At 34.2% G+C, this 12317-nt stretch overlaps 1 protein-coding gene across 3 annotated transcripts in view; it reads right to left on the bottom strand.

Annotated features, from left to right (window-relative positions):
* Positions 1-12317, bottom strand: part of LOC141333812 (kinesin-like protein KIF21A) — a 61473-nt gene that overhangs the window by 32122 nt on the left and 17034 nt on the right. For all 3 annotated transcript variants that reach the window (XM_073838955.1, XM_073838954.1, XM_073838953.1), the window contains exons 2-5: positions 7459-7681; positions 3186-3368; positions 2661-2810; positions 1402-1533 (exon numbers count right to left, since the gene is read on the bottom strand). In XM_073838955.1, the coding sequence (XP_073695056.1) occupies positions 1402-1533; positions 2661-2810; positions 3186-3368; positions 7459-7681 (688 nt within the window). The remainder of the gene's footprint in view (positions 1-1401; positions 1534-2660; positions 2811-3185; positions 3369-7458; positions 7682-12317) is intronic.

Genomic DNA, 12317 nt, shown 5'->3' on the forward strand with positions numbered 1-12317 from the left:
TGTAGTTCAATCTACTTAAATGCCCAATGAAACAAAGCTAACACACTTAGTTTAAACTCTAATTTTAATTAAAGCTGCAAGCAGTGTTGACGGGCCCTCGCCATCAGCGCAATCGCCATCCCAGTAGCATCAGTAAAACAGTGCCCAGTGGGCACATGCATTTACAGTAACCCTCTGGCAGTCTGGATTTAAGGGTTACAGCGGTGAAAGGGTTACACTATAAGATCAACACACACACACACAAACACAGAAAACAATATATAAAACTTCTGCAACACTTTACCATGCAGTTTAATTTGTTAACATTAACTATATTAGTTAACATGAACAATAAACCTCTCTTATCTCCTCTCTTTCTCTCTCTCACCCTCCCTCCCCCTCTCTCCCCCCTCCCTCCCCCCTACACTCACTCTAACACTCAACACAAACAGATACAGGCAGATTGAGAACAGCTGTCTGATAGATTTTAATTTTCTTTAATTCATAGAGCTTTGTATACTTCTGAAATTAACTGTGTTTGCTCAGAATGACTAGTTCTCTGTGTGGAAATTATTTTAAAGACTTAAGATGCTGCACTTTAAAGATATAATAAAATTAAGGTCAAATTTTTGACTCTGATTTAATAAATTACCACATCAACACAGTTTGAGATAATACAACTCTGTTTGCAATTTAGCATCTTCAGTATCTTGACATCATATTGACAAAGTTTGGTGTGAATGCTATAATTTTTCTGGGACTAGTATGAATTTATTCACAGCTGTATTTTTCCAAAAATCCACATTCAAATCAAAATAGCCAGCTTCCTGTTGGTCGTAGCTAATGAGTGTAAATTAGAAAGTTGTCCGGATTGATGAGAACAATATATGTACTGGACCACAAAACCAGTTTAAGCAGCATGGGTATATTTGTAGCAATAGCCAAAAAATACATTGTATGGGTTAAAATGTAAAGATCATGTTCCATGAAGATATTTTGTAAATTTACTACCGTAAACGTAATTTTTGATTAGTAATATGCATTGCTGAGAACTTTATTTGGACAACTTTAAAGGCGATCTTCTCAATATTTAGATTTTTTTGCACCCTCAGATTCTAGATTTTCAAATAGTTGTAACTCGGCCAAATATTGTCCTATCTGAACAAACTATATGTACATCAAAGGAAAGCTTATTTATTCAGATGTATAAATATCTGTTTCAAAAAGAGTCCAGAGTCACATTTATGAAAATATCTATTCCAAAACAGAATTCAACATGTGTCTAATATTCTTTCAAGATGACTTATTCGTTCTGGTTTGGTGGCCATACAGCATAACAAACACTCTTTCACAGCTGTGTGACAGTGTGATCTGAGGGAATGTTTTCCAGCTGTGATTTGATAGCCAGGCGGCGCCACCTACATTGTCTGAGGCACAGACGCGAACTTGGCACAGGTGGATGGTGAAGATGGCATGGGAGCGTGAGCTTTGGACATTCATCTGAGTGCTTGCTGTGGTGCGGGACAGAGCGCCCAATCTAAGACACTGCATCATCTGAAAGAAACAGAGAAGAGAATTCTGGGTAATCGGCACTGAAATAATTCAGCTCTCGGCAAATTAGATAATTCAGATACTTTAAACTTTAAAATAACTGATTAACTTTTATTTGATTTTTATTTTATTATACATTCAAAATACTATATAAATCATAATGCTTTTATATTATTAAAATAGCTTTTATAACAAAAAAAGGACAAAAAAGCTTCCTTTATTTTAATAACCCACTTATAGATACATGTCTACACTACCAGTCAAAAGTTTTTGAACAGTAATGTTTTTAAAACTTTAAAATAACTGTTTTCTACTTCTATTTGATTCTAATATTCTGATTTGCCGCTCAAAAACATTTATTATTATTATTATTATGTTGAATCTTTCCCCAAAAAATATACAAATAAAAATGTAATTTTTCTAATCTTTTCAAGTGTTTTAAATATTGATAATAATAAATTAATAATATAATTAGAATGATGTTTGAAGGATAATGTGACACTGAAGACTGGAGTAATGATGCTGAAAATTTAGCTTTGAGCACAGGAATAAATTACATTTTAAAATATATTTAAATAGAAAGCAGTTATTTTAAATAGCAAAAATATTTCACAATATTACTGCTTTAAATCAAATAAATGCAGGCTTTAAAAATCTTACAGTTAAAAAAAAAACATTAAAAATCTTACTGTGCAAATACTTTTGACTGGTAATGTAAATAAAATATATTTTTAATAAAAAAGTGAAAAATAAACAACAGATCATTTATTTAATAAAGAATTCCGGAAAACTTAATACAACTGACTATTTATTTTTTATTATCCATTTATTTTATTCTATATTTTCATTACATAAAATGGAATGATAATTGGCTTGTATAAAAAAAACAGACAAAAATCCTAAAATTAAATAAAAAAAATAAAAAAAATAAACATTTTGTTCATAAAATAACAAGAACAAATTATTTACTTTTATAGATAAATATAATAACAAAAATAATTATAATTACTGTCACTGCATTTTTTCTACATAAAAATAATAACAATTATTATTAGTAGTAGTATTTTTCAAAGGGGAAAAATCCTAAAGATATGTTTAAGATATGTCCTCAAACCCTAGTATAAACCAACCTCTGCTTCTGAGCTAACAGTTCGTGTTGTGACTCCCACTGTGTAAATCCCTCCATTGGCATCTTCATGAATCTTAATGTTGGATTTGTGCTTGCGGGCTTCCACATCTCGAGTAGAATCAAACAGGTCCAGCACCTCCTCATTGTACAACTATGAAACAAAACACCGCACCTTAGACAGCTGAAAATATGCAGGAGTGGTTAAGTAATTAATTAGCCAAGCTCAGACATGTATGTTAACATCCCCAACGTCTTCCAATCTCTGCCAAAGTTACGACAGGCGTCTTATATTTGTGGAACGCTGTCAACACCACCCTTTGCATCCCAGCATGGCGGCAGCTCTGCTACACTTATCACAGGATATATTTAAACCTCAGTGCTGATATGAAGAGATAACTCAACATCTTCACTTCCATTAAGAACGGAAATAACACCTCTGTTAGTTGAAGGATCACTAAAGGGTGGTTACTTGAGCTCAGATGAAACCAGATTACAATTCAGACTAACGGTTAAGGTTGTTATTTACCTCTAGGAACTGGGCGTTGATCTTAAACTCAGGTACGGGTCGCCCTTGTTCTGTGGCGGCCTGTTGCCGCTCCTCGATGCCCCTGTAGAGGTGGCTGACTGCTCGTGGAATAATTCCCAGCTCTTCATCACTGATGTTCACATCAAAGCCCGTGCCCATGGTGTAGGTCTTTCCCGAACCAGTCTGGAAAGATACAGGAGGATGTGAGATAAACAAGACCACTCAAACAAAGTTTCTCATTGTACATTAAAGGAATATTTCACAATTTCCAACTTCCAACACGCTGGTAATTACTACAAAAATAAATTCAATTTGTCCCTCAGTTTACACAAACAAACAAGAAAAACATGTTGTTATATGCTGTATAACACTCTTGAAAGTCAATGGAAAAAAAACATCTAGAAGTTTCAAACAAAAATCCTTCAGAAGGTTACAGATTCTTTGGTTTTTCAGCATTTTTGGGTATTTGAACCCTTTCCAATAATGACTGTATGATTTTGAGATCCATCTTTTCACACTGAGGACAACTGAGGGACTCATGCAACTATTACAGAAGGTTCAAATGCTCACTGATGCTTCAAAAAGAAAGAGCTGGAGGTGTAAACTTTTGAACGGAATGAGGATGTGTACATTGTTCTTATTTTGCCTAAATATTATATTTTTTTCAATTAGTACTGCCCTTAAGAAGATACTTACATGTTCTCCAGAAGACAAAATAGGTTCAATTTACCCTGATCCTTAAATTCAAAGGCATCAAAGGCTTAATGTATCGTTTTTCTTTCTGGAGCATCAGTGATTGTTTGGACCTTCTGTAATAGTTGCATATGAGTCCCTCAGTTGTCCTCGGTTGTTGGAATTGGAAAGGGTTCAAATACACAAAAATGCTGTCAAACCAAAGAATTTGTGGGACCTGAAGGATTTTTCTGAAGAACAGCAGGCAGTTTAACTGGTTAGGACAAACAAGAAATCCATGAACAACAAACACTTGCTGTGGATCATTCAGGTAACAACGCAGTATTAAGAATCAAGTGTATGAAAACTTTTGAACAGGGTTGTTTTTATAAATTCAGCTATTATTTTCTCTTTAAATTTCTTTTATGTGAAATATCTTATTCAGGTCAGTACTAAATAACATGCATTTTGTATGATCCCTCTTATTTTGCTAAAATAATAAACATTTTGCAGATTCTGCAAAGCTGTATGTAAACTTTTGACATCAAATATACAGTATATACCACCAAAAACAAATTGCAGTTACAATGTAAGTGAATGGGGCGACACTTGTACTTTTATTTTATTTTTTACTTGCATTTATTAACATTTTTAACACACAATTTACATGAAATTAGTAAAACAAATACAATGGAAATAAATGGGGCAAGAGTTATGTGCAAAAATGTAAATCGTTTTTTTAAAGAATTTACATAAAATATATCAATGAATTTTTCTAAAATTATACTGTATCTCTCAACTTTACCACAGAATGTGTCAAAACATTTAGGTATGGACAACACTAGATTCCGAAATCTTGTGCAAAACCTGGATGTGCTGTTGATATGTGTGGTAAATGTGAAGCAGAGACATTTTCTTTTAGCCGAGGCAACAGAGAGGGGGGTGACAGGCCAGACAAAAGAAGTTTGGGGTCTCTGTCGCCATAGACACACAGAAGAATGACACACAGGGCCTGTGCGCACATCACCCGCTGAAAGAGACGCTGACAGGAAGACAAGACCCCCGAACAACAGGGGGAGAATTAACAAAGCCAGAAAAGGCTGACGAAGAGTCGGGACTCTCATGAGGGAGAGTTTTTTTCAATCATTATTCAAAGAAAGAACTTGAGACGTAATACACTAACTCTATTGAGGAAAAAACTACATATTTGGACTGAAAAGATTAGAGCTTTTTAGTAATCTATTAGCGTTAGATAACTAAGTGGGGAAAAAAACAGCATTCATGTCACAACATGTTCACGTTCTGACAGAAGTTTCAGAAGCTTGATGCACATTTGCTGATAACTGCTTTGCCTTCATAAAAAAAAAAAAGTTTACAAAAATTAAAAATATATATATAAAAAAAAAAACAGGGATGTCATCATTTTGTAGGCCAAAACCCCAAAAACAAGTTCTGAGGTCAATTGATTTTTGAATGTGTTATTTATAAAATGCAAGATCAAGATATTTTCATGTTTTGTTTTGTTATATAAAACAAATCAGTCACATCACATCAATACTGTACCTACCTGTGTTTTTTTTAAAGCTTTTACTTGGGAAAAAAAAGGTCTAAATAAAAAGTATCTAAATAGGACTACAAAGGTAGTTGTTGACATTAAATGTCAACTGATCTACTTACTAGTTGACTTTCACAGCCTTGTGTTATAAACGCATTTTGCAAACTTTTGCAAAAGAAGATGTTTGTTAAATACATGTTTGTTAAATAAAGACTGAAAAAGTTGTTGAAACGCATTTTGCAAAAGAAGATGTTTGTTAAATAGAGATTGAAATGCTTGTTGAAAGCAGGTGAATGGTGGTGACATTTAAGTTTGGCAACCGTGGTAAAGTTTTTTTAAAGCCTCATTGCTGGAAAAAAAAAAAACAGCTAAAACCAGCTTAGGCTGGTTGGCTGGTCTTAGCTGGTTTAAGCTGGAAGTAGCTGCACTGTAAAAAGTTTTCACCAGTTTTAACTTAAAAACTTAAGTTCATTAGCTGCCTTAAAATGTTAGGTTAAATTAACTTCAAAGTACAAGTCATTGTAACTCATTTTATTGTCGTGAGTTGAAATGACTTGTAGTTTTAAGTTGATTTAACTTAAAATTTTAAGGCAGCTGCTAAACTTAAGTTGTTAAGTTGAAACTGGGGAAAGCTGGGAAATGCAGCTAAATCCAGATACTTCCAGCTGGTTTTAGCGTGGGGGGGGGGGGGGGGGGTTCAGCAGGGCTATCTATAGCTTTTTACTTTTGGCGATTTACAAACGATAAAAAGACTTATAAACCTTTGTTGGTCACAGACATTATTTTCTCCAGTAAGTCTAAAGCCAATGAAAAAAAATCCTATTGGGTTTTTGTCGAAAGACGGGTTGCTGTTAATAATTCCTATAAATCGAGAACATGGAAGAAGCCGTGACTTGGTTTTTGAACTGGCTCTATTAAACAGTTCAAATAAGACAAGTCACTAAAATGTAACTATTTTATGAGGTAATGATTTCATTAGAATTGAAACGGGGATTTATATTAAAAAGTATGATTTTTAGAAAAAAAAAGCACCCCTAATCCATCAGCGTGGCATAAGCAGACAGTATGAAAACTTATGAAATGGGATTGTACAAATTCAAACTAATTAGCCCAAACAAAATATATAGTTTGCCATGAGAGTGTGCTGAAAGCTATGTTTGTAACATTTAATAAGGGCTGTCAGTTTAACGTCTTAATTAATTAGTTATGAAAAAATAATGCGATTAAAATATTAAAAATGGAGTAAACGCACTGGCCCAGACCTCAGACCTGTACATCATTTAATGTTTCATATAGTTGACTTTTGACAAATATGATGCAGGACAACAACTCAGTTATGCCCTAAAAATCAAGATAGTGGTGCAAAAAAATGTCCCTGTATGTTGTTTTGTCTCATATTTATCACAAGGGCAGCAAGAGTGCTGATTTTTTTCCTGATCTATCATGAGCTTAAATGTGATTTTATACAACAGCTCAGCAAATAAAAAGTTGACATTGTGTTATATTTTAAACACAATATTATGTGATTTTGCAGAGAACATATATTTATGAATAAATCTGTGTTTTGGACGAATCGTGTGAACCGTTGATTCAAAAACTCATTCATAAAGTAAGCCGTTTACTTCATTCCTGAATAAATCAGAAAATACTAAGATATATATTTTTTAATTATCGTATTTTATGTTCCATAGTTTACGTTAGGCAGTTGCAGCCTAAATGTTTGTGTGTAATACATTTTATGTTGAATCAAAAAAAAAAAAAAAAAAAAATCTAAAGCTACAATTTGTAATATCTACTTGATACTTTCTCATTTAACACAAAAATAGCTTCAAATAATCTTTTTATTTTGCGACTAATTAGATAAATCAAAGCACCATGTAATTAATTAGATTAAACATTTTAATTGACTGACAGTCCTACGTTTAATTAAATAATATTACCGATAAATCCTTGGCTGAAATTGACAACCACTGAAAACCTAAACATTTTTAGTGCGAACTGAATTAATTCACGTCATCACTGGGTTTTATGTAATTTTAAAGTTACCTGTCCATATGCGAAGATTGTGGCATTATATCCTTCAAAACAGCCTTCGATGAGTTTCTCAGTGCAGTTGCTGTAGATACTGTCCTGCTGTGAGTCCATGTCAAAAACATAGTCAAATGTGAAGGCCTTGTCCTTTCCCAGAACAACCATGGGCTCCCCAGGGGTCACGAACGTGCAGATGTGACATCCCTCTATCTTTTCCTTCGCCAACTGTGGACGAACCCTAGAAAAATAGAGAGTTTTTAAGTTAAAGAGGAAGAAGAATTGATTGATTTGATATGTTTTAATTTCATGGATACAGTCAAGAAAGTCAAGATCTTTGAGATGGGACCGGCCAAAATTTTTAAAACTTTAACAGTTGATACAAATTTGATGTTTATAAGCTATTCATGCTACACTGTAAAAAGTTTTCACCAGATTCAACTTAGGTTTTTAAGTTCAGCAGCTGCCTTCAGTTTTTAAGTTAAATCAGCTTAAAACTACAAGTCATCTTAACTTATTACAATAAAAATGAGTCGATATAACTTGTGAGTTTAAATGACTTAAGTTGATTCAACTTAAAATCTTAAGGTAGCTGCTAAACTTACGTTTTTAAGTTGAAACTGGTGAAAACTTTTTACAGTGTAGGTTATGTTACACAATTGATAAAAAATCTAGGGTTTGTGCCTCTAACGGTTTAGAAAAAAGGTCTTCAAGGATACTGAATTCGTGGAAAAAACACTCCAAAAACACTCCATTCCCGAGTCCGTTCATGAGCACAGGCGCTCTCTGTTAGAGGAGAGCAAGAGAGGAAGTTCTGGCAACACGATAGGTAAACAGTCACACCCTGGGATTCATTTACTCACGTTTTCTGTTTTCATTATTTAAACCTTTCCTTCAACACAACCTGCTGCTCTGCCTTTTACTTTTTAGACATTACTTCCCATGATTTTTGGAGGGGAAAGTATCATGGAAAACAACTGTAACAGAGGTCATTTACATATGGAAGTCTAAAAGTGGTAGCAAAAACTGTTGCCAGTTTAATTCTTTGCCCTCCAACACATTAACATTCCCAAACATGTGAAAGTAAATGATTACAGTTATGCGTCAGAACTCAGAATGTGTCAGAATGTGCTACATAAATCTACGCAAATGGGCAAAAAGAAGATAAAGCTAAATTACATCATTTTTGGTGCAAGAAACACTAACATAAGTGGACTTGAATATGAAAGCAAGAATATTTTGATTATATTAATTTTGTTATTCGTTTCTAGTATTGTTTATACATCTGTATGCAGTACATACTGTTACTAAATCAGTGTCTGTTTGTAACATGATTTTCCAGCTGCAAGCTTCTTTTCTCTCGCAGTTGTGAGGTCACTTTTTAAAACAGAAATGCTACTCAGACACTCTTGTGTGTGTCTAGTCTTTTCCAGTGACATCTCCAGTGTCTCCAAACCCTCTTAAATACCGAATACAGGCACTCAAGGGTTAACTTTGTTCCTCGGTTTCAGAGCTACTCACATGTGCCAACGCATTCTATGCAGCTTAGAGGGGATACATGAACACATAACTCAAAAATAAGCCATATTACAATGACGACCTCTGACCACTAGAAATCTTTAAAGTCTTGAGTGTATATAAATTGGTCTTGTAAACTCACATGCACTTCAAGAACCCCTTAACCACAAATGATGTCAATGTGAGACCATACTACGCCTCTGCGTGCGTAATTATACATACCGTAAAAGATATTGTGAGACATTTATGAGAGTGAAATACATTTCCCATTTTAACAGGTTGCACAAAACACTCTAGTGAGTCATCTGACAGATTTGAGAATCCGGTTTAAATGAACACCCAGTGTTTATCTAAAACCGTTTGTTTAGGTTTCATTTGGACAGAGGCAAGCAAGGCATTTTTACTAGGACTGAGTAACTAATGCTTATACTATTGCACCTTCACATTATATTATATAATATTACATAATATAGTATATGGAGTGTTTTCACAAAGCGTCATCAATCGGCCATATTGGCAGCACTGAACCTAAGCAATGCAACAAAACTTTGGTTCAATTCGGTTCAATTATTATCATGTTTTGGGCTTAAAATTGATCGAACCGGGAAAAACATTTGGAGTACTATGAACCTTATTTTTCCTATTGGAGCGGGCATGGCCATTTGTAAATTTAATGTGTCTGGCTTCCAGTCTTACCTGCATCCAGCTACATTTAACTTTAGAAAACGGCTCATTTTGCTGCTTGGCATTGCAAACCAGTGTGTCTTACCATATTTTTTAGTGTATTATCTTTGTTATGGACACAATTTTTTGTAGCGCAAACAGTTTTAATTTTGACAGCAGGGGTGAACCGAAATGAAAATTCTTTGCCGAAGACAAAGCTGAACAAAATTACACACTGGGCCGAAGATCGTGATTACCGAAGATGGTTTTTCTTGTTTTTCCTCATGTATGCAATGGTTTTTCATCATTGCATAAATTAAATGGGCAATATTTGTTTTTTACAGTTTTTTTTTTAAAATCAATTACAAAACAATTTTAAAAATATTTATTTAACACAAAACATTTTTTACATTCTACAGTGCTTTGCAAACTTATTCATACCCCTTAATTTTTTTTTCACATTTTGTTTTGTTGCAGCATTATGTTAAACTACTTTAAATTACTTTTTTTCCCACATCAATCTACATCTCATACACCATAATGACAAAGCACAAAACAGGTTTGTAACAACTTTGCAAAATTTATTACAAATAAAAAACTGAAAAGATCCCGTTGCGTAAGTATTCATACCCTTTTCTGGGACACTCGAAATTTAGCTCAGGAGCATTCATATTGCTTCTAGATGTTACTACACTTCGAGTGAAGTTAAACTGTGGCAAATTCATTTGAATGAGTCTGATTTAGAAATGCACACACCTCCCCGAAAAGGTCATATCAGAGCAAAAGCCAAGTCCTGAGGTCAAGATCACTGCCTGTAGAGCTCAGTGACAGACTTGCGTTAAGGCAATGATCTAGGGAAGAGTTCAGAAAAAAATCTGCTGCACTGAAGGTTCACAGAAGCATGTACCCCTCATTCTCCATAATGGAAGACGATTGGAACAACTAGGACTCTAGAAAATGTCTGCCAGCCCCCATCCAAGCTGACAGAGCTTGAGAGGTGAAAAGGTGAGGCAAAGAATGGCAGATAATTGCCAAATGCAGATGTGCAAAGCTTGTCACATCATACCCAAAAAGACTTGAGGCTGTAAAGGTGCTTCAACTATGTACTGAGTTAAGGGTATGAATACTTATGCAATTAACTTATTTCAGTGTTTTATTTTTAATAAATGTGTAAAATTTGCAAATCTGGTTTTTGCTTTGTCATAATTATGGTGTAAATTGATGTGGGGAAAAACTAATTTAAAGCAGTTTAACATAATGCTGCAACAAAACAAAACGTGAAAAAAATGAAGGGGTATGAATACTTTTGCAAGGCACTGTAGTAGACATTATAGCCTACCAACAAAGCACAATTTAACTTAAAATTAAGTTAGTAAAATAATATTCCTTGGCCATTTTAAAGACCCCCTTCTTGAATCAGGCATGTGTTTTTAATGTACAAAGAAATGCAGCCTTGCTGAGCAAAGGAAAATGTTATAATAAATGTATTAACAAAGCTGTTGTAATGACGGTTATCATTATTTTTGTGTTACTTTTTATTTTATTTTACAGAACAACAGTAAAATTACAATACTAACATTTATAAATGTTGACCTTTATTTTGGCCGCAAGCCGCAAGAGGACCTCAGTACTACTTTTTGCTGACAGCAGCAGATTTGTGAATAATTCTCACGCAGATTTTCCTTGGACTTTGGACATTAAACCCTGGCTAACAAGCACATGCAGCGCTGTCAGAATAAATACAATTTGTGCGTGTATTAGACAACCTTCTGTAGTTTATTTACTAATGGTTTAAGGCCATTTCGCGATTTCAGTCATCATACAGCAACCAGCAACAACCACCATTTTTTTTTTTTTAGAAAACAACCACTAGATAAGACCCTTCTACCTCAGCTGGGATAGTTAGCCCGTTGAAGCTGCATTTAAACTGCATTTTGGAAGTTCAAGCACGTGGGTAGAGCTGGGCGGTATGACCAAAAATTTATATCACGGTATTTTTCAAAATTATACGGTATCACGGTATATGACGGTATTTTTTTTTTCATGCATGACATGACTAGGTGTTAACCACATTTCCTAATAAATTAGAGAATAATTACTGCAGTATATTGGCTTACATTGACCGGACTAGTATTAACCCAGGTTTGATTGGTCTCACAAAATGCTGCTGTTCACAAAGAAGTGACAGTGGCACTCATAATTGTAATGAGGTGAAGAAATCAGAATTCATGATTTGCAGTCAAAATACACAACACTTTATTGTGCATTCTTCACAAGTGCACATTTACAAGTCTACGCGTTTCTCTTCCAGCAGGAGGCGCTGTCAGAATGGTAGTATACAAAGTAGCGCAACAAATGATTTTGAAACGTGCAGCGCTCATATTTATTCAATGGATAGCCTTTTGAAGTTTCATCGCAATTCTTGTCTTTCAGTCCCCACATTTTAGACCACCTGAAATCATAATTATGACTTTCATAACCCCCTAATAACACTGCAGTCATCAATGAAAATTAAGAGCTTTATTTAAGACTTTCAAAAACAAACCTTACACAAAATACGTTTCTTTTTTATTTATTTTTCCCACCATGTTCGGGGCACAAGAAAAATATTAAGGGACTAAATTAATATCAGCATATAAAGTATAATCGTCTCTCATTGTCTGAAAGAATGCACATCAGATGCTGAAAGTCAGTTT

The sequence above is a fragment of the Garra rufa genome, chromosome 4 (genome assembly GCF_049309525.1).
Source record: "Garra rufa chromosome 4, GarRuf1.0, whole genome shotgun sequence".
NCBI lineage: Eukaryota > Metazoa > Chordata > Actinopteri > Cypriniformes > Cyprinidae > Garra > Garra rufa.